A 26,395-nucleotide genomic window follows, 5' to 3' on the forward strand; every position below is an offset into this window, starting at 1 on the left:
CAAACCAAAACCAGAGGAGGGGCCACCACACGCTGTAACAGGAGGAAGCGTGACGTAGTGTGATGGCCAACAGAAATGGTCTCTTAGCTAAAACGCCTGGGGAGGGAACTCGGCACAAAAAGGAGGGTCATTTCACAAAATTCACCAATAAAAATGAAGCATTTAAGACAAGCACAACAAACAACGAATAGCAAGGGTAGGCATGGTTAAAAGCCCACAACGATATTACAACAGGCTATAGCGCGTGTGCGCTTGACCCTACAAATGAGCAAACATCAGGGCTTTAAGTAAGGTGGGACATGCCAGGTCTCAGACCCACCAGTTATTAAACACTATCCGCCCTATATATTATGTCGCTAAACTTACAGCCAAAAATACTGATCTGGTTCTCAACACTCTAAAATCGCTAGGATATTCTATGTCTTTGATGTCGTCGCTGTTTTCTTTACACAAGTTCTACTTCATCTTACGTCCCTACACATTATTTACTTTTTACTAAATAACGCATTTCTTAGGTTTTTTTTGCAATATATGACTCTTGTATAGAAAAAACTATGATCTAAGTTACCCCTAGGTGTCTGGGTGAGTTCAGGGTGCGGATGAGTCTTTGAGATGATAGAGAGCTTTGGAGTTGAGGCTCAAAGCAATGCCAGTTTCTCCCAGTGTCTTGTTAGTAGGCTTGAAAAGTATTCAGAGAACATGCTGATGCAATCCTTGTCTTCTCTGCAGGGTTTGTAGAGCGATCGTCACATCTGTGCCAATTGTAAATACCATTTTATCTAAAAATGTGTGACGGAGGTAGGCACAGCTGCCAAAGGAAAGGAAAATGCTGGATTCAGAAGTGGGGATAGAGAGTGTGTGTGCGCGAGAGGGTGCATGGTGAAAGGGAAGTGATACAAGAAAGGACATGAGGAAAGGCAGAGTGGAAAGCCAGTGATGAGGAGGATGACATGTTAGGTATACAGGTGGGGGGATTCAGAAAGATGTAGGGCACAAAAGGCAAGTGTCTAAAAGAAAGGGAGAGTGAGAGATAGTGGTGTGAAGGGGTGAATGTGAGTGTCTGGGACAATCCATAGACCTCTCCCTCTTCCACAGATCCTAGTAATGCTGAATTTACAGTCTCATATTTTCAGAACGGAAATATTTTGACTTCTAATCACTTGAACACAATGTTGTTACTCATGTATATGATATGTCTGGCTTGTTTTAGGCTCACATTCCTTTCTGCTCATCTGTGTGATATGTCTGGGTGACATAACACGAAAGTAAACAGAGACGCGCTGTGTGAAGCACACCTCTTGGAAAGGATTCCTAGTTCAGCTTCTTTGGCCACGTCCCTTTTTATAGACCGCATACTTTTCTTATCCTGCTTAAAGCACTTCCAACTTCCAAACTTAAGCCCCCCCACCCCCGTGCAAAGTACCTGTAGGGCAGTGGTCTTCAAACTTTTTAATGCAGCGCCCCCCCAGTTGAAAAATAAAAATCCTTGGGCCCCCCCTCAGAAATGTTCACAATTATTTTAGAAAGATGGCAATGTTTAAATAGGTCTAAACCTATTTAAACATTGCAGTTAAGTACTGTTACCTTTCTAAAACTGCAATAACATGCTTCTGCTTAAAACAAAGGCATGTTATCTGTATAATATTTCTTTTGGCCAGAGTTTGGCGCCCCCCCTGGGATCACTTGAGGCCCCCCAAGGGGGGCCCGCCCCCCAGTTTGAAGACCTCTGTAGGGGAACTCTTTCCATCCCACCCCCACCCCCTTGGGGCCTGTCAGGGGCCTGCCGCCCCTGCACAGTGTACTGTGCTGAGGGGACCCCTGCAGCTCGTGCGGTGGCCTTTGTTAAGCCCCTGCTGCCACCATTATAGCTGAATGAGGGTTGGCCAAAGTAAGAAGAAATGGGGAACCTCTTTCGTTCCCTGTTTGTCTTTCTCAGTAGGGGGCCTTACTGAAATGTAACGAAATGTAAATGTTCAAGAACTCGATTGTTAAACTAATGGTTGCTTAGGAGCCACTATATGGCTGCAAGTAATTATATTTTCAGACTTCCATGTGCATTAACATTAATGCATCAGAATTTTATAAAAATAAATGCATATTCAATCGGTCGTAATAGCCCTTTTTTAAATGTTGCCATAATACGACCAGTTATCCACTTAGATGAGGAAACGATCTATTTGACTTGCAACAGGTAAAATTACTTTCAAGTGTTAACTTAACATTTTAATATGTGAATGTATTCAATGTCTGTAGTTTTCACACAGTCATTAGACTCCTTCAGAGCACTATTAAGAATATAACATGGCCAAAATCCTCTCGAGAGTCCAGGAGCCCGAGATATAAAATTACACTTATGTCTTATTACACCATTTGTTTAAGAAATTACAAATAACTGTATTTGCAATCAAGTGGATAGATCTAAATGTACGAATTATAAATGAACATGCACATTAATGTATATATCATTTTATATGCATGTATAATATGCATACCACGTTTTGTACCCTGGCCTTGAGAAAAAAAATGCAATTGCTCTTAAAATGACGGATTTAAAATATGCCGATTATACCCATTTATTCTTTCAGACCCTGTACCTTTGCTTTCAGTATTTAAAGCGGGCAGCTTCGTTATCTGGTAGGGTTATTTGATGCTGTACACAAATAAAATAAACAAGCACTAGCAAAGCCAATAGGTCTTCTTTTGGAGACCTATTGGCTCTGGCAATGCCTTTTGTTCATGCTTACCAGCATGAATAAAAGGTAAAAAGATGTCTGAAGTGTTATAAAAATGAAGAATTCTTTATTCTGATGCATTAAACGACTATTTAAGCATTGTGCTTACTATTTGAAATTTTTGAAGTGGGAACTCACCTATAATCAATTTAGCACTGTTATAAAAAGGAAGTAGCCTGAAAGCGCTTCTGTTTTGAAAGTGTAAGAGCCGGTTGTAATTTGATGGTTGGCCCTCTAAAAAACAAAAAAAGGTAAAATTAACAGAAAAAAAGCACCACACACAATGATGCAACAGAGGAGCTAGTCAGGATAGCAAGTGGGAGGAGGAGGGAGGAAAAAGACACACGTCAGGGAGGGAGAGGTAGGGAGGGTAGAAGAGACACACACAAGGTGAAGGGAGATTCACATGGGCTAGAGCAACACAAAGGATGGGGGAGACAAGCACATGAACAAAAGAAAACAGAACAGAGCGTAGTGGAAGAGAGAGACACGAGATGGAGACAGCTGGAAAGCACAGGCACTCCAACAGAGTGCATAAGAAAAAAGTAGTTCCCTAAAACTGAGTAGTGGAAGTTCATAAGTAAAGAGGATATGCTCCAGGAGAGGGATAAACACGAGATGGACAAGGCAAGACTCCGAATTAGAAATAGATAAATGAGGGTTACAGGTAAAGCAATCCCATGCAATGGTTGGGATTTAAGCCCACTGCAAGCTCTTGGTAAGCTGACAGTTGGGCTTTTGGTCTCTTGACTTGACATAAAAATTAGTGGTATACACATGCTTCTGGAGTCTGGAGTTTAGAGCCTATGGTTACTCGTGGGTTTATTTCATTTTGGCACATGGAGCAGAAAAGGACCAAGCCACAAAAGGGTGACAGAAAAAAAGAGAAATCGTTAAATATATTAAGAGACAAAATGCAAGAATCATGCACATAATGAGTACAAAAGGATTCCCAGAATGCAGAAGGAACAGAAGAGATAGACAAGCAGAGAAGAAAATTGTTAAAAACACAGAGCAAGGAGAAAGATGAAAATAGTGAAAGAGTAAAAGATATAAATGGAAAAATACTTCAGAATATTAGACCCTGTATGTGTAAATTCTATGTGTAATCTTAATGTGAATGGTTATATTCTCTGTGGTTTAGTTCAGTTGATTGAATTGATTTCTAGTCAGAAAATGTCAGTCGGTGAATACATCAAATGCAGAGATAAGCGTGTATCCTGCAGACCAGAGATTATGGTCCCACTGAAAAAGCTCAGTGGGATGAAGCATGTACTGCATAGCTTTGTCTGTGGCATATTGGTCACAGGTTTAAATCGTTGTAAGTTATATCGGTGGATAAATGCACATACTTCATTGAACTAAGTGCAACTTGTATATCATTTGTTACAACCCTAATAAGAAATCTCCCCCATAGCAATGCACACACCGTGCAGATCAGTATGTGACCCCAGATTAAACAAGCATTTTCAATGCAACGGGTCTCGCATTTGCTCGAGTTAGAGCTATTAGCTGTGTAAAGAAAAAAAAACGCAGCGCAATGGCGCTGTGTAGAAAAAAACAGATAAAGTAGTCCAGACCCCAGGCTCAAAACGTCGAGCCTCATATGTTTCTAGTAGTTTACCGGTGCTGTGTAGGTGCGCTAAACACTGGAAAAGGCATGACGTATGCATGCCTTTCACAAATGAAAACAAGCGGATTTTAAAAGACAAGCCCACGAACCAATGTAAGTGACTGACATGACATGGGATTGGTTTGAAGCCCAAAGAGAGATTACTGAATGGACTGAGCGCTTTGCGCTCGCCTATAAAAGTGCAGGCTTCTCAGTACATTCCTACTGTTTGTCAGAGCCAATATGCTATATTCACCGGAGACTTTACTTTGGTTTACCACAGACCGAATGGATGCCAATACATACCTTATTTTTGGTATTCTGTTTTGCACAACAATGCAATTTGCCAATTTCTAGAATTCAGTTTCTATTCACACTGGCGAGCATCAACACGCTTCATCAATTCATCACCATCAAATTTATGATTAGATTTGACCAGTTACTTCACCTTGGAACTAAAATCAAATTCCAATTTTTACATTTATGCTTAACATCTTTAGAAAGTCTTTTGGAGATGAAACACGTGTTGTCTGTTTTTCAATCTAATAGATACTTCACTTTGAAAGCTGGCCCATTGTACATACAACAAATAAAATCCAGCATCAAAACTTCCCAAGTGTTTCTTGGACATTTATTAAGGAACTATTCCAATGTTACCTTATTAATGTGCTTAAAAAAAAAAGTTATTGATTTCCTTTGCCAAGCATCCGCCATATACAGTAAGTTTCGGAGGATTAGAGAATCACGGCATTCCTCCCCGCCACCACATGACCCACTCCAACCAGAACTTACAAAACAAATTGTCTTGCAGCATGCTTGCATGGAGTGGTCTAATCCATCAGTTCATTGTAGTCCCATCATTTCTTCCACACCGTGTGAAAGTTCTTAGGACAACCTCTAGCTTTGTAGATCAGTGATTTGTGTTTCCCACACCAATCCATGCCCCTCCTCCAACCTTCAAAAAGGGGGTGGTGCATGGGATGAACAATGGCATGCTATGTCATGTTTGACAAGCAGGGTACCCACTCCCATCAATGACCTATCACCAGGGGAGCCACCCACATCCTCCATGATACCCAGGAGAGCGATCCAGGGTTGCAAGTCGGCAGGGGTCCCAGTACCTGCCGAAAGGGTCCCCATGAGGTTTTTCCAATAGGATTATATGATAGGGCAACTCCACACCACATACAAAAAATCACCAAATGGAGCACGACACCTGTGGCAATCCAGGGAGTCCTGAAGGCCCGCCCACTACAGCCGCACAGGTGTCAGGTAAGGCTGATGAAGGAACTTAAACTGCAGCAACCGTAGTCTAGCTGACATCACCAGAGTGCGGGGAGCCATACATGCATCATTCCAGGCGACCTCTTCTAACTCACCAACCCAACCCTCACATCTCAGAGTCTCAATTGTCTTGGGGGAGTGTATCACCAACAAGCGATAAATCTGGGACACTCACCCTTTACCAGGTGACCCATTAAGAGCTTACATTCTAGAGGACTGTATTCTGGTACTTCCTGTAGCACAGGGTGGTAACAGGAGAGGGTGTGTCTGAGCTTCAAGTATAAAAAAAACTGGGAGGGTGGTATAACAAAGTCAGTTTTAAGGTCTTCAAAGAACCTCATGTGTATCCCCTCTCCAGACGTCCCTAAGCTTCGAAATCCCTATGCTGTCCAACTCACTAACTCCCTCCAGTGAAGCCACTTGATCCAACCATGCTGACGCAACCATGTGCCCTCTCACAATGGGGTCTCCTGTGTAAACATACGGTACCATCCAGTCCAAAGAAGCTTGGCCCGCCATGCACGGAACATCAACTGAGTAACCTCAGGAAGCCCAGGGAGTTTAGGGGCTCTGCAGAGGATTCCCATCACATTGTCCAGCTCCAACAGGGCCAGTTTCCCCCACTGTAGGTGCCCCCCCGCAGCCAATCATTAATAGGAAGGAACTGGGCAGCCAAGTAATAAAGCCTCACATCAGCCGTGGCTAGGCCACCATCCTAAACCTCTCTTGTGCATTTTCGGAAGCCCACCTGTGGCGGGCCTCCCGCCCAAATTAATTTTCTCTCCATTGCCGGTATACTGTCAAATCACACCTGAGGGATAAGTGCCGGGTAGTTCTGTTGGACATGAAGTAGTCTTAGGAGAATCATCATCTTAAAGTGAGCCACTCTGCCCATGACATTCAGGGGGAGAGCAGCCCAGCGCTTCATGTCCTCCCGAACCTTGCGCATCATGGAGCTCAGATTCAGGCTCCAGGTGAGGCCTGGCTCCCAGGAGATGTGAATCCCCAAGTAAGAGAAGCTGATCTGTCTGATCGGGATCTAATTTTGCCAGTTCTCGTCCCATTGGCCTCCCTGTAGAAGGACCAGTAGGGACTTGCTCCAATTGACGCATAGGCCCACTGCCTCTCCAAAGAGCGGTAGTATCTGAAGGACCCTGGGGCCAGTGTCAGCCAGACAGTACATGAACAACAGCACATCGTCCGCATAAAGGGCAATTCGGTCTTCCTGCGTGACTCCCCAGTAGAAGCTTCAACTTAGCGTGCCACATCTTACCCATGTCTCCAAGGTTTCAATAACCAAGGAAAACAACAGTGGTGGAAGTGAGCATCCCTGACTGGTGCCCCGCCTGACCCGGAACTCATGCGACAACACACCAAAGATGAGCACTCTAGCTCTTGGTCCCATGTACAGGACCATGACATAGGAGCGGAATCGCAGCCCAACCCCCTGTGGCTCAGTGTAGCCTCCAGGAAGGACCATTTAACAGCGTTGAAGGCCTTCTCGAAGTCGATTAAAAGGGGGGCCACTGGGCCTCCCTGTGCCTTAATACTGGACAGGACCACCTGCACTCGTCGGTACAGTGTCTGGTGCTGTGGTGTGGGATAATCCTGCATTGGTATGGGCGTATGAGAGAGGGGATAACAATCAGGAGCCTGTTAGCCAAAATTTTTGCATAGATCTTGACTTTGCTGTTAAGTAGGGAAATCGGCCTGAAGGCAGCACAAGAGGAGGGTTGCTGACCGGGTTTAGGAATGTCTATTGTGGCGTGATCATCCACGGGGGAAGGTGACCCTTAGTGATCACCTCGCCAAACAGCTCTAGGAGGGGTGGGGTGATGTCAGCACGGAACGTCTGGTAAAACTCCATCAGGTACCCGTTGGGACCTGGTATAGTGCCAATATTAAAGTACAAAAAGGCTAGTTCAATCTCTTCCACAGTAAAAGCACTCTCCAGCCCCTCCCTCTGTGAGGCCAACAAGCAGGGCAAGGGCAAATCTGCCACCAGGGGTGATTCTAGTTCTTGGCCCGGTCAAGGTCGGGGTGCATACAGGTCCTCGTAATGCTGAGCAAACATGATGCAATTTCTGAGGATTCCACAAAATAGTCCCCGGAGTCCCTACGAACCAGGGGAATAATGCAAGACACAGCCTGGTGTGTAGCCAGCCTAGTGAAGCAGTTTGCTCCATTTCTCTCCCCATTCATAAAATAGCGCAATGTCAAGGCCACCCAGCACTTTTGTGCTTCATCAAGACTAAGCTGACGGAGAGATTGTCTATCAAGCTCTAGTTGGTATGTGTCAGTATCAGTAAGTGTGTGGGGTGCTGCTTGATTGGCTTCTAGGATAGAAGTTCCTAAGTCAGTGATCTGAGAGACTTTATCATGTTCAACACCCTGCATGTAGGAGTGAGCCACCCCCTCATGTACACCTTTGTAGTTTGCCACAGAATGCCCACCAACTCTACCAAGCGCTCATTCAGGTAAAAAAAGGTAGTGAGTTCAGTACTAAGAAGTTTGACCAAAATTTGCATCCTGAAGGAACCAGGTATTCAAGCGCCAGATCTGGCAGTCTCCCCCAGGAAGAATCCCAAATGAACCACAACAGGAGTGTGGTCGGACAGACCGCATGGTAACACCTGGGCCCCAGTGCATCAGGCAAGATCCTACCCGGCAACAACACATAATTAATGCAGGACATTGACCCGTGGGCCGCAGAGGCATGGGTATGCCCCAGGACATCAGGGTTCCAGGAGCACCAGACGTCCATAAGACCCAGTCAGCACCCCCAGTCCGCCAGGCCCAGCCCGTGCCACTGAGCACCCCCTTCGGGCTAAATTAGTTCCTGGTCTCCATAATGTTGTTGAAGTACCCAGCTATAATGGTCCTTCCGGGAGGAAGTGCTCCAACCAGCTCCCTGGCAACCACCATTGTGGAGTGGTGCAAGGTGGGTGGAACATAGAGGTTTACAATATTATAGACAATGTCCTCCATGGTGCCCTCCATTATATGGAACCTCCCTTGAGGATCGCTCACCACCCTCGTGACTACCAACGGAAGGGACGTATGAAGAAGGAGCAGCACACCTCTCTCCCCAGGGCCCCTTTTGTGACCTGCGTGGAACTTCCAGTCGTAGCCCTTGCAGGCCAGAAATTGGCAATTTTTACATGTAAATGTGCTATTAATGTGCTTTTTAAACTTCTCACATTTGTTGGATGTGTCTGTTCACAAGTCAGCAAAATTGATGTTTTAATAAAAAATAAGTGTATCCGTTAAGGATGTAATTGAACCTCATATTTTATTTGCAATTACCTGTAGGTGAAACGCTAAAAAATTAGTTACAAGTTAGTTTGTACTTCTAGCCACACTTCCTGCCCCACCCCCACATTCACAAACCAAACCCAAAGCCTCTGCATTGGCCCAAAGTCACATTTCTTTACTTATTTAATAACTTTGATTATTGCTGACTTGGAACAACTTGATAGTTCTGTTACCCATCCCTCTTCCCCCAGAGTCCTCTTAAGTAGCAGCTTGCAAAGGGAATGCTGCACTCTTCTATTGGACCAGTACAGCTGGATGCTGCCTCAGGCCAGATATCACAGGTTGCTCCATGTGAGATCTTAGCTTAACCAGTTCTGTTTTTAGAGCCATACAGGATCGAACAGGGACTGAAAATAGGCTGAAAAAGTGGTCTCAATTAGGGAATCAGATAGCTAATACAATGGCAACAATTCTTCAAATCAGTGCAGTTTTGAACTTGTAAAGACACACTGTATAGGGGTTGTGCAAGAGGTGGGAGGCTACATGCATTTGTGCTCATGGTAGGCAATGTCTGTGGTTATATCAGGAAAATCAACAGTAAAACCCGGCCCACCAGACCATTAAACAGGCCCACATAAAGCCACAAAACGACCCACACACTGACACATCAGACCAGCCCTTCTGGCATTGCCAGACTGCCATATAGGCAGGGCCACTGGAATTCTGCATTTTCCACATAGTTATGAATTTGCTGCACTTGCCACATAACCGATCATATGCTGCATAATCAGCATATTTACCACAAAAAATGTTTCTAGCTCAAACAGATCAAACGTTACTAAAAACGTTGCAGCATATTCTCAGACACTGGAAGGCCCTTCACAAAAATGAGAAGTGATCTTTCAGTTGTTTATTGCTATACTTGGTTGTTTAACTGGAACTAATCAGGGGGACTATTTGCTGAAACAGTGCTACCATGAGTTAAAAATGACAAAATAATTAAGTTCTGCATTGTTAGAAATGGGGACTCTAGTTGGCAGTCGGTTTGCACCCTGTCCAAGTAAGGACCATCACTCTAGTCAGGATAAGGGAGATACCCGCTCAGATAACCCATGCTGATCCCCTTGGCAGCTTAGCACGAGCAGTCAGGCTTATATAAGAAACAATGTGTAAAGCACTTGCACATAACACACAGTAATACAGTGAAAACACTACAAAAGGACACCACAGCATTTTTAGAAAAATAGCCAATATTTATCTGTGTAAAACAACCAAATACAATACATATTCAACATACAGCAATAAAAATATGAATTCTGCAAGATTTACTCAAAAATACAGTTCCTTGAAGTCAATAGCTCCACCTGGGGCTATCACAATGTTGTGATCAACAAAACCAACAGTTCAGGCCGGCCCCTGCATCGCGGGCCAGCTACAGTGTCCGAAAGACCCGCAAACAGTACCTTGGATTTGTAGGGCGTCGTGATCCTCTTGGTGAGCTCCAGAGAGCGGCGTTGCTGACGTTGCGGTGTCGGTTCCAGAGTCGGTGCAGGAGTGGCTGGGCCCTTGAAGTCACATGCGTTGCAGATTGAATTCCGGGCTGTTGAAGTCAGGAGCGCTGGTGTGGATGGTGTCGGAGCTGCTGTGCGCAGCGGGACGATGCGACGTGCAGTGCCCAAAGGTCACGGTGCAGGCAGTGGCTCGAAGACGGGATCCAGCGGCGTCGGCAAGACCAGGGCTGTGGTGTGAAGCGGGGCTGTGCAACTTGCGGTGTCCACAGGTCACGGTACAGGCTGCGGTGGCATAGTTGCGGAAGCGCTGTCGTCGGTAGGCCCAAGCCAGCGGTGCGGGACAGGATGGTGCTTCGTGACCCTCACGAGCGGTGTCCACAGGCCACGGTGCAAGCAGGGATGCCTGGTGACGACACTGGAGTCAATGGTGCTGGTGTCGGTGGACCGGGGCTGCGGTGCGGGCCTGGACGGTGCTTCGTGCTCCTCACAAGCGGTGTCCACAGGCCACGATGCAGGCAGCAGACCCGGTGTCAGCAGGAGCGGTGGCAGCGGGGAGGCCCATCCTCGGTGAAGCTGTCTGATGCCGGCATCGATGAGACCAGGGTTGCGGTGTGAAGCGAGGCAATGCGAGTCCGTGCGGTGTCAGCAGGTCACGGTGCAGGCCAGCGGTGCCGTTGGCAGAGTCGCAGGGGTTTCTCCTTTTGAACAGCACAAAACACACAGTTCCCAGTCCTGCAGGTCGAGGAAACTGGAGTCTTTGGTGTCCCTGAGACTACCAACAGGAGGCAAGCACCACTCCAAGCCCTTGGAGAACTTTCTCAAGTAGGACACACAGCAAAGTTCACCCTTTGCACTCTTTTCAGGCAGAAGCAGCAACTGCAGGCCAGTCCAGCAAAGCAGCAAAGCAAAGGTTAGTACTCCTCCTCTAGCTCTCCAGCAGAGGTTCCTCTTGATTGCAGAAAGATTCTAAAAGTCTGGGTCTTTGGGTCTTCCTCTTATACCCCTTTCTGCCTTTGAAGTTGGCAAAGTTTCAAGTGTTTGACAGATCCTTCCTTGTCCAGGCCAGACCCCAGACACACACCAGGGGGTCGGAGACTGTATTGTCTGAGGGTAGGCACAGTCCTTTCAGGTCTGAATGACAACTGCTCCCTGCCCTCTAGCTCAGATGACTCTTCAGGATAAGCAGGCTACACCCCAACCCCCTTTGTGTCACTGTCTAGAAAGGTGCAAAACAGCCCAACTGTCAAACTGACCCAGAAAGGGAATCCACAAACATGCAGAGTCACAGAATGGTTTAAGCAAGAAAAGGCCTAATTTCTAAAAGTGGCATTTTCAAAGAGACATTTTAAAAAACAACTTTTAAAAAAGATGTATTTTTAAATTGTGTGTTCAGAGACCATACATTTGGCAGTATTTCACTGTTAGGACATACCTTAAACATACACTGCACCCTGCCCCTGGGGCTACCTAGGGCCTGCCTTAGGGGTGCCTGGCATGTAGTAAAAGGGAAGGTTTAGGCCTGGCAAGTGGGTACACTTGCCAAGTCGAATTGGCAGTTTAAAACTGCACACACAGACACTGCAGTGGCAGGTCTGAGACATGTTTACAGGGCTACTAATGTGGGTGGCACAACCAGTGCTGCAGGCCCGCTAGCAGCATTTGATTTACAAGCCCTTGACACTTCTGGTGCACTTTACCAGGGACTTACCAGTAAATCATATATGCCAATTATTGATAAACCAATCAACAGTACAATTTATACAGAGAGCATATGCACTTTAGCACTGTTTAGCAGTGGTAAAGTGTCCAGAGTCCTAAAGCCAACTAAAACCTGGTCATAAATATTAGGAGGAAGGAGGAAAAAGATTGTTGATGACCCTGCAAAAAAGGCCAGGTGAAACATGCATTATGTCACATAATTTGCCTGTCCTTGACACATAGGCCCTCATTCTGACCTTGGCGGTCTTTTCGCAAGACCGCCGAGTTACCGCCGCGGTGAAGACCGCCGACCGCGGCGGTATGCCGCTGTGCGCATTCTGACCGCTGGGAGCGTTCCGCCGGAAAACCGCCAGCAGCCACACTGGCGGTCGGCGGGAAAGTGGAGACTGGTCAACCTCCACCGCCACGCCAGCAGAACACCGCCCACAGAATTACGACCCACATTTCTGTGTGGCGGTCTTCTGTTGGCGGTCTTCTGTTGGCGGTCACCTCCCCATGGCTCCCGTCGCCTCCCGGAGGACCAACGCACAAGGTAAGTTGACCGTCCGTGAGTGGAGGGGGTGGGGGGGTGTTGTGTGATGTGGGCGTGCATGGGGGTGTGCGTGTGAGTGTGTAGAGGGGGTGTGTGAGTGCGTGTATGCGGGCGGGGGGTGCTGCTGTGTCTATGGGTAATGTGTGCTGTTCGGCAGGTGCGCATGTCTGCATGTATGTGTGCGGGTATGTGTCCCCGTTGTGTATGTGTGTGTAGGGGGTGTGTATATGTGCATGTTGGGGGTGTGTGCATGTCGGGGTGCATGTATGTGCATGTCGGGGTGGGGGTGGGGAGGGGGTTCGTACTACCTCTGGGGGGTGGCAGGGGGGTGGAGGGTGTGGGGGGAGGACTCGGGTGGGTAGTGGGGGGTGGGGGAGACCCCTATCAGTGCCAGGGAAGGAATTCCCTGGCCCCGATAGTGCTTACCGCCATGGTTCGCACGGCGGTTCCCGCCCGCAAGAAACCGCGGCGGTAGGCAGGGTCATAATACCCTTGGCGGTCTTGGGACGACCGCCGGGCCGGAGTGCGCAAACTCCAGCCCCGCGGTCATGACCGCCGTGGCGGTCGGAGTGGAGAAGTGGCGGTCGGTCGCGGCGGGGACCGCCGCGGTCAGAATGCCATTTTTAATACCGCCGGTCTGTTCGCGGTCCGACCGCCGTCTCTCCGCCGACCGCCAGGGTAAAATGAGGGCCATAGTTTAGTCTACCTGATGTAGTGCGAGAAAACCTCTACTTTAGAATGTAACCAGGATAACATTTGTTGAGCAGTTGCAGAAAGTCTCCCTCCCGTTTGCTCCTATCTCAATAAACCTCGTACCTCTCTGCGTGTCTTTGATCTTTTTACTTGTGACAAGGTGCTACTTCAATTGGGAGGAGTGCTGCCACAAGTCCAGCATTGATATTGCTGCCTTAGGTGCCTGGTGATGGTGTTTCCATGGGACGTCAAGAATGGTCAACACGAGGACCGGTTGAAATGGTGGCGGCACCAATGTTTCCATGCTGAGAGAGAGTGAGAGAGAGGAAACCATTGGACCTGAGGTGAGGGAGCGTTTATACTGCAAGATGCTTCATTTTGTAAGCGTTGTTAATTGAAGCTCGCTTTACCCTGTGTGACACTCCAGTTTGTAAGCGTCTGACTCTGAAAGTACATCATCACACCACGAGCACTGTAAGGTTGCTTGGCAACAGCTTGTAAACTTGCAGAGATATGGAAACGGAGTGATGCATTAGACACTGCCATTGTGACACTACACCGTTCAAGAATTTCAATTGTGACTTTGTAATTTACTGCATAGTGCATTTTCCTAACCATGGAAGGTTTTGTAGCCCTTGCATTTTTCTTGAATTCTCCCAGACAGCCTACCATACCATGGGAAGATTGGAAAGAGGAATTTGAGGCATATGTGCTGGCAGTGGCAGCCTTGTTTTAGAGTGCCATGCATCACTTATTCAAGGTTATAACACAAGTTACTTATTTCCAGGATGATATCCTGGTATTTGGTGAAAATTAAATTGACCATGATCAGGCACTGAGAACTGTTCTTGGGAATTTGCAAGAGAGTGGGTTAACCTGGCATTGAATATTTGGGCCACTGGATAGCCCAAAATGGAATTTCACCCAAAATGAAATTGGCATCTGCAATTGAAAAAGCTCCTTCCCCTGAAAATAAAGATCACCTCAGGTCTTTTTTTTAGATTGGCTGAATATTTTTTGAGGTTCATTCCCTTGTTTGTGGATAAGACCAAGTCCATGATGTAGTTCATGTGCAAGAAAGAACATTTTGTATGGTGTGAAGATTTAAAACTGAGTTCATGGGGTTGAAAAAGGAAATTGCATCCACACCTGCATTAAAACCGTTTGACACAAAAGATCAGGCCATTATTAATACTGATGCCAGCTCCATCGGTTTGGGTGCAGTATTGTTGCAGATCAGGAACGGGAAGGAACTAACAGTAGCATATGCATCCAGAACTTTGAGGTAGATAGAGGTTCAAAAGAATTATTCCACTATCGAGAAGGAAGCTCTTGTGTGTTGGTGGGATGTAAGTTATTTTAGGAAGCAAACCTTGATACGAAGAATAACCCACCTGGAGATTGTTCTTTTATGGACTGCTCTGCCCTTTCGCTGTCCAACATATTCTATGAACAGCTGATCCTCCAGGCGAAAGTCTTTCGTCCTCTCAATATAAAAACTGAGAGCCCTTCTGGGGTCCAATCGATGGAGTCTCTCTTCCTCCTTTGGGGGGTGAGGAGGGGGTAGAAAGATGGAAGGGTAATCGTTTGCCCCATATGAAAAGGAGTGACAAAGGGGGGTTTCACAGAAAGAGCTTGAAGCTCTCCTACCCGCCTAGCTGAGGTTATTGCAACTAGAAAAACAGTCTTAAGGACTAATAACCTTAACGAACAAGAGTGCATGGGCTCGAAAGGCAAACCCATCAAGTAAGTTAAAACGAGATTTAGATCCCACTGAGGCATATGACAAGGCGTGGGTGGAAACATATTAAGCAAACCCTTTAGAAACCTAATTACAATAGGTGACTTAAACAGAGAGGGCTGATCCTGGAGGCAAAGAAAAGCTGATAGAGCAGCCAAATAACCCTTAACTGTAGCCACTGTACAACCATTCTTTGCTAGTTCTAAAGTAAATAATAAAACATCAGAAAGGTGGGCCTTCAAGGGATCGATCTGTCTCTCTCCACACCAAACCACAAATTTTGCCCACCTACCGGCATAAATGGTCTTAGTGGAGTGTGGCCTGGCCGATAAAATAACATCCACTACATCTGGTGGGAGAGAAAAGGAACTTAGGTTGCCCCGTTCAATCTCCAGGCATGAAGGTGCAGGCTCTGGAGGTGAGGGTGTAGAACCTGCCCCTGCGACTGCGAGAGGAGTTCTGCCCTGTGAGGGAGACGGAGCGGTGGGCACAGTGAGAGTTGGAGAAGGTCTGTGTACCACACCCTTCTTGGCCAATCCAGAGCTATTAAGATGACTTGGGCCTGGTCTTGGCGAATCTTCCTCAGAACCCGAGGAATCAAGGGTATGGGGGAAACGCGTAAAGGAACTGGCCGTACCAGGACATCTGAAATGTGTCCCCCAACACTCCTTGCACCGGATACTGAAGGCTGCAGAATGTCGGGCAGTGCGCGTTCTCCCGAGTGGCAAACAGATCTACCTGAGGAGATCCCCATATCTGAAAGATGTAAAGAACCAGTTCTGGATGGAGACGCCACTCGTGATCGGCGTAGAAGTGCCGACTGAGACTGTCCGCATGTACATTCAAGACTCCAGCCAAATGATTTGCCATCAAGCAAATCTGATGGTCCTGAGCCCAGGACCAGAGCCGCAGAGCCTCTCTGCAGAGAAGGTACGACCCTACTCCTCCCTGCTTGTGGATGTACCACATCGCAGTAGTGTTGTCCGTCAGGACTTGAACCGATCGACCGTGAAGGGAAGGGAGGAAGGCCTTGAGATCCAGACGTATCGCCCGCAATTCTAACAGATTGATGTGAAACATCTGTCCCGCTGGAGACCAATGACCTTTGATCTCCAGGTCCCCCAGATGAGCTCCCCACCCTAGAGTGGAAGCATCCGTTATAACCGTTGTCACTGGTGGTGGTAGCGAAAACGGCCTTCCTCGAGAAAGATTGCCGTCCACAGCCCACCACTGGAGATCTGCTGCAGCATCCCTGGAGATCTTTACCGATTCCTCGAGATCTCCTCTGTGTTGAGACCACTGCCAGCGGAGGCACCACTGAAGAGCCCTCATATGCCAGCGTGCATGAGTGACCAACAGAATGCAAGAAGCAAACAGACCGAGCAGGCGTAAGACCTTGAGGACCGGAACAACTGCTCCATTTTGAAACATTGGAATCAACGCAGAGGATAGGCTTGATTCAATGTTGTGTCCAGTACTACCCCTATGAACAGGAGGCGTTGAGAGGGCTCCAGGTGAGATTTGGGCACGTTTACCGAAAAGCTCAGATCAAACAACAACTGGGTTGTCATCTGCAGGTGATGCAGCACGAGCACTGGAGACTTGGCTTTGATCAACCAATCGTCCAGGTAAGGAAATACCGCTATTCCCTTCCTCCTGAGACTTGCTGCAACCACTGCCATCACCTTCGTGAAGACTCGAGGTGCGGAAGTAAGCCCAAACAGAAGGATCGCAAATTGGTAGTGTTGCGATCCCACCGCAAACCGGAGATACCTCCTGTGCGACTTGAGTATAGGGATATGAAAGTACGCATCTTGCAAGTCGACAGACACCATCCAATCCTCTTCACCCAACACCAGAAGCACCTGCGCTAGAGTCAGCATTTTGAATTTTTCCTGCTTGAGGAACCAATTCAAAATCCTCAGGTCCAGGATTGGTCTCAAACAACCGTCCTTCTTGGGGATCAGGAAATACCTTGAATAACAGCCCTGACCCCTTTCCTGCTCTGGAACCAACTCCACCGCACCTTTTGACAATAGGGTCTGAACCTCCTGCTGCAACAACAGGAGATGGTCTTCTGAACAAAACGAGGGACGGGGAGGGATGGGAGGAGGAAACTCCTGAAAAGGGAGAGCATATCCCTTCTCACAATATTCAGTACCCATGAGTCCGATGTAATCGGGTCCCACGCATGAAGAAAAAGACGTAGCCTTCACCCCTACAGGAGAGGTATGATCGATAAAGTGGGAAAAACTAGGACTGCTTCCCTTGCTGTTGCCCTCCAGGGGAAGAGGTTGACCAATGGTGCTGCTGGGCGGCCCCTCGAGCTCTAGCCCTCCCCCACCCTCTAAAGGATTGATATGGAGGATTGACAGGCTGCTGGACTGAAGACTGGGGCCTTCGAAAAGCTGCCCCATGACTGAACCCCCTAAACCTGCAAAAGGATCTAAAAGGGGTAGCAGAAGTGGCTTGTAACCCCAAGGACTTTGCCGTGGCCCGGCTGTCCTTAAAACGTACCAGGGCAGAATCTGCTTTCTCGCCAAACAGCCTTTCTCCATCAAAGGGCAAGTCTAATAATGTGTTCTGCACATCAGCTGAGAAACCCGAAGACCTTATCCAAGCGTGCCATCTGGTAGCAATAGGTATCCCCATTGCCCTGGGCACCGAGTCTGTGGAGTCCAAACCAGACTGAATAATCTGCTTTGCCGCAGCCTGTGCATCAGAAAGGAGCGCCCCAAATGGTCTTTGAACCTCCTGAGGCAGATCTACAACCATAGCCTTTGCCAAATCCATGAGGGCATGGACATACTTGCCCAGTACACAGGTAGCGTTCGCAGCCTTAAGAGCCATGCTGCAAGATGAAAAGGTATTTTTTGCAGATTGCTCCATCCGCTTGGATTCCCTGTCAGATGGGTTCCCAGGGAAAGATCCAGGAGCAGACTTTGTGGAGCAAGAGGCCTGAATACCAGACTCTCCGGGGTTGGATGGCGTGACAAAAAGCCTGGATCACCAGGTGCTCCTCTGTGCCTCCTAGCCACAGCTCTATTAACTGCTGGTGACAAAACCAGCTTTCTCCACAAGTCTAAGATGGGTTCTGTTAACACTTCATTGAAAGGCAGCAAAGGGTCAGCAGAAGTTGTAGAGAGATGCAACACTTCTGTTAACAAATTGGTCTTTATCTCTGCTGCAGCCAAAGGCAGTTCCAAAAAGTCCGCAGCTTTTCTAATCACAGAGTGAAATGTTGCCGCCTCGTCTGTGAACTCCCCTGGAGAAGATAAGTCCCATTCCAGGGAAGTATCCAGCCCACTGGCTGACTCCAAGTCCTCATACTCTCCCAAGGGCTCGACAAGTTCACCTTCCTCCAGCTGTCTCCGGTATTCCTTCTCTTCCAGGAGACGCAAGGCCATCCTGCGAGATCTAAAACGCAACTCCAACCTCGGCGTTGACATTGAATTCGCTGACGCCGAGGACACCACCTTCAAATTCTGACAAGGCACTGGTGAAGAAGATAAGATCAACTCAGAGACCCATCACTCAGACCAAGCGTCGGCACGGACGCCAACGGCGCCTCCACCAGAGCCGGCTGGCAAGGACATGTCATCGGCGCCGGCCGACACGGCGATGGTAAGGGCCCAGTTGGCGACGCCATAGGCAAAGCACCCCGTCGGTGTCGGCCCGGTACCTTCAGCCAGGCAAAACTGAATAAACGGCGCCGTCTTGTACAGAGCCGGGGAGCCCAAACCAAACGCCAGTGGCCCTGTGGGACCAGCCGGTGCACCACCACCAGGGGCCCTTGTCTGAAAGACCGCATACATGGCATTTAAAAATGCTGCCGGATCCGCTCCCGGCGCCAGGAAGGCAGAATACCGCTGGTCTTGCTCCTATTACTGTCCATCTGATTCCTGTGGAACCTGAGAGGATCAAAGACTATGAGGAGCCACCTAATAAACGGACGGTGCCGGAGAAGCCTCCAGGTTCTGGGGCTCTCGAGTCACTATCGGGCTCACTTCCCACTTATCATGGCGCCGACGAGATGGGGATCTTGACCTCGAACGACTCTGAGCCGAATGGCGCCGAGAGTCGTGACGGCGCTGCTTCTTATGCCTCTTCAAAGAAGCGTTGGAAGATGATCTCTTATGGCCTCTATGACTCTTTTTAGCTTTTGCCAAAAAGAGCTTGGCCTCCCTCTCCTTCAATTCCTTAGGGTTCATGCTCTGGCACGACGCAAACTCCTCGACGTCATGCTCAGAGCTAAGGCACCAAAGACAATCTTCATGTGGGTCTGTGACCGACATCCGACCACGGCACTCTCTGCATGGCTTAAACCCAGATTTCCTCAGGGGAGACATTGTAACCACAAGAGCTACAGTAGATACACCAACTGAAGCTAGCCAGGAAAAAAACGTTAGTGTTGAAGGCACGGAAAAAAGGAAACTGACGTCAGCACGCCGGCGAAGACCTCTTATTGGCACGGTGACGTCAGACGGAGTCACGTGGAGCCGTGCAAATGGGACGTCCTCGTCAACGTGGAGAGCGGGGAAGAAGACTTTCCGTCAGATGCTGGCGCAAGGACGAATTCATAAGGTGAGGAATCCACAGGTAGTTGTATCCATCAGAAACTGCAGTGCAATGCACAGCTAGCTTTGGGAATACAACCCCACTGTGGTGCTTACCATTAGCTCTTCTCTTGTATGTATGTACTTCGCTCACTAGACATGATAAAATCATATTTAACAATTTTGCACTTGCAAATGTGTGCATTGCATGTTTGTGTGTGTATCTGCTAAGAGGGCGAGTACTGCCTCGGTCCCTCCCGCTGACTAACTTCCACCCCGGGTTGGGTGCAGACAGATTACCATGGCTGCAAAGTTCAGTGCTTCCTGGAGCCGGCCCCCCGCAACCCCCTGCTCAGCCCCGCAGCTCAGCAAAGATCAATTTATTTTAAAGTGATTCTCCAGTCTGAGCCCAAGGCCGTGCAGAGGGAGAATTCCTCGCTGTCTGAGGCACGACTGCAAGACTTTCCTTCACAGATTCATCAAGGCTACCCCTGGGCCCATCCCCAATGGAGCCCCCATTGTGGTAGTTCCCCCTGTGCGGTTCCTTCACATGTTCTTCATGACAGCTCCTTCAGTGCTGCTCCTTCCAGGGCTCACTCAGGACATCTGGGTGCAGTTCCTCCTTGGCACACCACCACCTGAGCTCACTATGAGAGTGGCTCCCCCAGCAACTCAGGATTACTGTGACAGTCCAAAGTGGCTCTCTCATTGAGGGTGTTCACTCACTTCAGTTTTCCCGCCACTGGCAGTTCGGACCCTGGCGCTGAAACAGGCCAGTATATCAGCACTGCACCCCCCAATGGAGGTGGTGGAGAGGACTTGTGCACCCATGCAGCCTGCGGCAGCAACAAAGATGCCAGCAGTGAGAAGGAGCAGCGCAGCCCATCACATACCAGGACTTTGTGAGCCGTGGAGCTGATGACCGTCAACCAGCACTCGGTGCATGCCCTCAACTGGAGGCATCTCTACCTCAGCTGCGCCAAGCTCAAGTCTTCCAGCCGCACCTCAGGGCTGCTCTCTGGGTTTGCCATGGTGAGGGTCTGAACATGCATCTACAGATGTGTCTGTGTCTTTCCTTGACTGTCTTGTGTCTATGTGTATTACCATTTATGTGTTCTCCCCGGCTCTAACAGTCTGTCTTGAGCCATCATGAGTGCATGTTTGTATCACTGTCTGTCTTTCTTTGACACTTTTTAACTCCTTTTATAAACGTGCTCCTCTGACCAGCGGTCTTTGACAGTATCACACTGTTAGGTGAGCATGTCAGTCTCTGACTGTCTCCATGTCTGCCTCTGTTAATCTACATGTGTATCTCTGTGTTTGTTACTGTAATTTAAGATACCTCAGGGGTCTAAATGCATCCACGGTAGAGATCTGTGTGTAACGTGGTTATGTTTCAAATCCTGTGGGTGTGTCTCAGCATTTAAGGCCCATATCTATACTTTTTTTGCGCCGCATTTGCGTCGTTTTTTGGCGCATAATCGGCGCAAATTTACAAAATACAATTGCCTTTTGTGAGTTTGCGCTGCTTTTGCGTCAAAAAATGACGCAAATGCGGCGCTAAAAAAAGTATAAATATGGGCGTTAATACTTTTACGGTCAAATGAGTACCATCGAGTTAACTCACTGGAATTCTGCAATTTTATGCCCTGATGTTTTTGTATAATGAGGAATGTGTTGCATTTGCCACATGATCCATCACCTGCTACAAAAAAATATTTCTAGCTCTAAGGGATCAAAAGTTACTACAAGTACGGCAAACCCTTGTCCTTATTGCTGGATCTGAGTGTTAAATTAATACTAATAATGTGATACCTTTGGCCAGTGTTAACCCCTATAAAATGTCAAAACTATCACAAAATATGCCCCATTACGCTTTGTAATTTGTGTTTTCTTGCAGAATAATTTAGTCAACCGTACACCATAATTTGCGCCTCCCCACCCCCCATTAACCCAGTGACCCTCGTCATAATTAACAACTATTATCAACGTCTAGAGCCCACAGAAACGGTAGAGTGCGCTACACAGTGTCGTAATGATTCTTTTACTGGTCCTTCAAATCGCATTGCTCGTTTGTCCCTGACTTTTCATTCGTTCTTTTGCATGTAGGTGCTCTCTCTCCACTTTAATCGTTCCATTAAAGCACCCAGGTCTCCTGCTGTGCTAATGAAGTAAGTTGGCACAATAGGAGTAGCTATATGGGGCGAGGGTGTCTAGGGGCCCCCATTACCTCAGGGCTTATCTATCTGAGATGTCTCATAGTTCAGGTGCCGCCGTGCTAGACACAATTGTCAGGACAAATGCTTCAGTTAACACCAGGGGCCTGTGCGTCTGCTCGGCCCTCCCCCTCTTCTGCACCTATCTGCTGCTGCTGTTTTTGGAAGGGGAATTTTTCTATAGAATTGTTTAGAAAAGAAAAAGAAACACACGTGCCTTCCCCCCTCCCTTGCTGTTTTCACCAGGCCGTCCTGCATCACTGAAGCAAAGCGCCCCTCCCTCCACGGATTCCGAACAAGATTCAGGCGCTGTTTTTGAACTTCTACTGTCTGGGCAAGTGCTGTCGCTGTTTCAGCTCTGTGTATTCTTCTTCTTTATCTTGTGTAACCTAGAGCCAGTGAAACACAGTTGAGTGTGCTGATGGGCATCAATACTGATATTCCGGATAGCCATTTAGATAGATTGGTGGGTTCATAATCCTGCGGCTAATATGTTTAACTTTCGTGCCAAGGGTTTGAACGCCGTCAGAGTCACCTTAGCCCTTCTCTCTCTTTATTGAATATATATCAAGAGTTATTGTTAGGCATGCATTTAATTTAAAGCAGCCAGGATTATTTTTACAACTCCGATATATGTCCACCCAAAAGTATTCTGGCTTATTTTAGTGTCCCAATGCAGCAGCAGTTCACTGCATATTTTAAAGGTAAGTACGTTGTTTATAAGACGTCATATATGTGTTACATGGCTAAACACTTATAAGGGCCAAAATGCGAAACCGATTGGCCATGCCAATGCTTGTTTATTATTGAGGAATGGGGATGTGTTCCATTCTCGTGCGACCGAATGTAGCGCGAGTAAAGTTCTACTTTGGAATGTAACCAGGATACCGTTTGTTGGGCAGTTGCTGGATGTCTCCCTCCCGTTTGCTCCTATGTTAACAAGCCTCTTACCTCTCTGCGTGACCTCGATCTTTTCAACTGCCGCATAATTCCAGTGGCCCTGTCCATAGGCCAGTCCAACCCTGAATCTGGCTATTCGTATTCCAAACAAATCATGCGTTACGTGCATTCCTGGCGTGTCTTTTTGGAAGCGGGCTGCGTCCATTTGTCTTTTTTATTGCCGTTTCTACATAATTTCTGCCAACCGCAGCATACACCTTAGGACAAAGGGCCAGCCCACTTTACCCACTGGCTCCCTTCACTTTGAGAGATTACACAAAGTCTGTGCACATTGTTCAAACCTGCCTAAAAATTATTCTTTACGCATCATTTACAGAGCTGGGTGAGAGTGTGATGTTTACTTAATGAATTCATTGTTTTATATCACCTTATGTACTGATTACTCTGTCTGCACTTTGGGTATCCGGGTACATGGTGATCAGGGCAACTGATGCAACAATCTTTTTTGGCTCCCCCTCCATGTCCTCCTCTTTGGATTCCCTCACTACCCCGCCAAAGTGTCATTCATCTCTCCATAGCCCCTCTCTCCTATATATGTCATTTGTTTTAAAGCACTAGTAAAAACGTATTCACTCATCTATCCACATAAAAAAACAGATCTGTTCTTTGCTTGTTTAACCCTCTGCGCTACTTTATGGTGAGTCAAAATTGTCATTAGACAAAACTTTGAAATCTCTCTCTCAGCAGGAACATTAATCACAATAGTTATCTTGCCATTTTTATTGCTGCCTGAAAGCTTTTAAATGTTAAGTTTTTGCTAAACACAGCACCGATCCCACCATGCATCCCAGGTCAGAGCCCCTCTCCAAGTCAGCGCCCAGTGCAGCAGCACCAGTCGCACTGCCCTAAAGCTGGCCCTGATGGTGATTCATTTTCTGACTCCTTTTCAAAGTCATTCTGATAAAGTTTTTAAGTGACATTGTAACAGTATAGCTGCCCGTCATTTGAGTGCCTTGTTATGAGGTGGTTGAGTTCTGTCCTCAACAAAAATGATAAAATGCATGGCAACTGAAAGGGCAGTTACTTAAAAAACATCACTAGTAAAATAGTCACATCTGTGGGGTTTTTTACATTAAGAATTTTTAATGCAGGCATCTGGCAGCCCAAGTTTAGGTGGTGAAATATTTTCTTTCTCTTTTCGAACCACATGCTTGAAATAAAAGAAAAATTAACCATTGCATGAGCTGGCCAAGATTAGACCTACTGGCTTTGCCAATGCTTGTTTTTACTTTCTATTCTGGTATTTGTAGTACTGCTTTTTCAGAGGAATAAACAAATGTACCAGCAGAAAAAAATGACTTAATAGCAGTAGTTAGGCCCTGATTTATAATTTTTTACGCAAAACAGCGTTTGCGCATTTTTGCATCGAAAAGTATAGCACCAGCTTGCGCCATTCCAGGAAGCCAGCTGGGCACCAAATTTATGGAATGGCGCAATCTGGCGCAAAGGGTGGGCTAACGTCATGCCTTGGGCATGGCCATTGCACCCTGTGACATGTCGTGGGCCCATTTCAGGGCCCCCAATGGCACTTTAAAATATTTTTTTTAATGCTTACCTCTGCTTACTTATACTTACCTGGGATGGGGTCCCCCACCCGTGGTGTCCCTCTGGTGTGGGTGGGGGTGTTCCTGGGGATTGGGGAGGTCACCTGTGGGCTCTTTCCATGGTGTTTGACCATGGAAATGGGCCTGCGGGTCCCCTAACGCCTGCCCAGACCCAAGCGTTAAATAATGGCACTAAGCAGGCTTAGCGCCATTACTTAGGCCCGCCTCCCTCCCGTGCACCATTTTTTCATGGGAGGATAAATAAGGCACTAGGGCCTTAGAGTCGTTTTTTAGATGTGAACGTCCACCTTGCATCTTATTGGCGCAAGGTGGTTTCACACATAAAAAAAAATGACTTTAACTCCAATATTTTGGCGCTAGGCTAGTCTAGCGTCAAAATATACATATGGAGTAAGTTTGCGTCAAATAAAATGACGTTAACTCAGCGCAAATGTAGTATAAATCTGGGCCTAGGTGCGCAGCTATTCACAGCTGACATTGGGCCACCAGCGCAATCAACTTCAGAGTGATACTGTGATATCTGTGCCTTGGGGGCCTCGCTTTGCAGTGCAGGCTACATGACTTTCAGACACTTGGGCTCAGTCCAATCAATCCAACACCCATTTGGCTACGCCCACGAAGACAATCCCCCTTTCATTCTGTCCCCAAAACGAGAGCGTTAAAAACAGGCTAAAATGCCGGCATTGCCGTCTGTATGTAATTTACAAGATATTTGTACAGTGCACCATCCGTTCACAGCCTGTGTAATCGTAACCCGGGCATAGCGTGTGGACATTTACAACCAAGTGTACACAGAGTTCGAGCCGAAGCTTTCACGGGCGGGCTTCCAGGGCACAAGTCAAAGTTCTCCAGGAATTCAGGCGCTCACATAATTCAATATTACTTTAATAAGATAGACTTTTGGAAAGCTTCTGGCAAAATAAGCACGTTTAGATTGGCCCTGGAAAATCAGTTTACTCACAATCAATCCCAATGTTTGTAAATATTTCACGCAGGCAAGTAAGGTCTTACCTGCGACGGGTTAACAGCACACAAAGAACTGAAGTGTCTCGTAATGCAACACATTGGCGCTATACAATTATAGGACTAAATAAATATGGTGCAGTTACATAAAGTTTCAATTATATTAACCATTGATACATACACTGCATACCGCAAAATGAATGGCCTCGAGGGGCGAAAAAATGATACTGACTTCAACCCTTATAGAGCCTATGAGCGCTCCTGAATGAATTCATCAACTGTTATATATCGTAGAGATTTTATAGATACACTACAACTTTAGGTATTTCATCAATTTTATTTTAAATTTTCAGGCGTAAGATAATTCATGAAAATGAGACGGAGAGCACTGCTATCTTGTAGGAAATGTGGCTCATACAGGTCCAGATTACTTGCATTCTAATCCCGAATTGTGTGATCCTGGACACACTGCTTCATCTCCTAGTACATCGATTCCTAAATATCAGAAGCTATCGACCTCCACTACAGAGCCCAACATAAGAGAGAAAGCTTTTCGTATAGTGTAACAGACACAGTCGCGAGTGGTACTGACAAACATCACATTTAAAAAGAGAGATCTAGAAATAAAAAAGTGAAGTGGACGCAAGTTGTTTACCTTGAGCATCTCGAGCACGCGGGGCTTCTTTATGGGACCTGCCTTTCTTCCTTGAACTACCTCAGTGGCATCGCCTCGTGCTGCGCCGGTATCCCCGAGGCAGCCCACCCTGAGCCTCGCGCTGACAGGAACTGGTCCGGCAGTGCCTGTCGCCTGCTCAGCTCGGCAGACTCAGTCGCCGCCCACGCTCCACCCGCAGCTGCCTGGTGCCGCCCCGTGTCCTCCTCCACGCCCCAGCCTGAGAAGGGCCCGAGGCAGTCTGCAGGGGAGCTCTGTCCGGCAGTCTTGTGCCTGCCTGCTTGCTGTCATGTCTCACCTAAAACAAGAACAAGCCCCTACTTGAGAATACTGGCAGTCAGAGAGTCAGAAGGGGAACCAGGGGCCCGGGGCAAAGCCAGCAT

General features: G+C 47.4%; 1 protein-coding gene across 5 annotated transcripts in view; it reads right to left on the reverse strand.

Annotated features, from left to right (window-relative positions):
• The window catches only part of CPM (carboxypeptidase M), a 211,192-nt gene extending 185,038 nt beyond the window's left edge, over window positions 1-26,154 (reverse strand). For 2 of the 5 annotated variants that reach the window (XM_069229190.1, XM_069229191.1), the window contains exon 1: window positions 25,995-26,154. In XM_069229190.1, the coding sequence (XP_069085291.1) occupies window positions 25,995-26,003 (9 nt within the window). In that variant the 5' untranslated portion in view covers window positions 26,004-26,154. Of the gene's footprint in view, window positions 1-2,870; window positions 2,967-25,994 lie in introns of those variants that run through there. The other 3 variants (XM_069229187.1, XM_069229186.1, XM_069229192.1) reach the window with 3 other exon arrangements.
• Between the last annotated feature and the right edge of the window lie 241 nt (window positions 26,155-26,395).

This window comes from Pleurodeles waltl, chromosome 4_1, assembly GCF_031143425.1.
Source record: "Pleurodeles waltl isolate 20211129_DDA chromosome 4_1, aPleWal1.hap1.20221129, whole genome shotgun sequence".
Taxonomy (NCBI): domain Eukaryota; kingdom Metazoa; phylum Chordata; class Amphibia; order Caudata; family Salamandridae; genus Pleurodeles; species Pleurodeles waltl.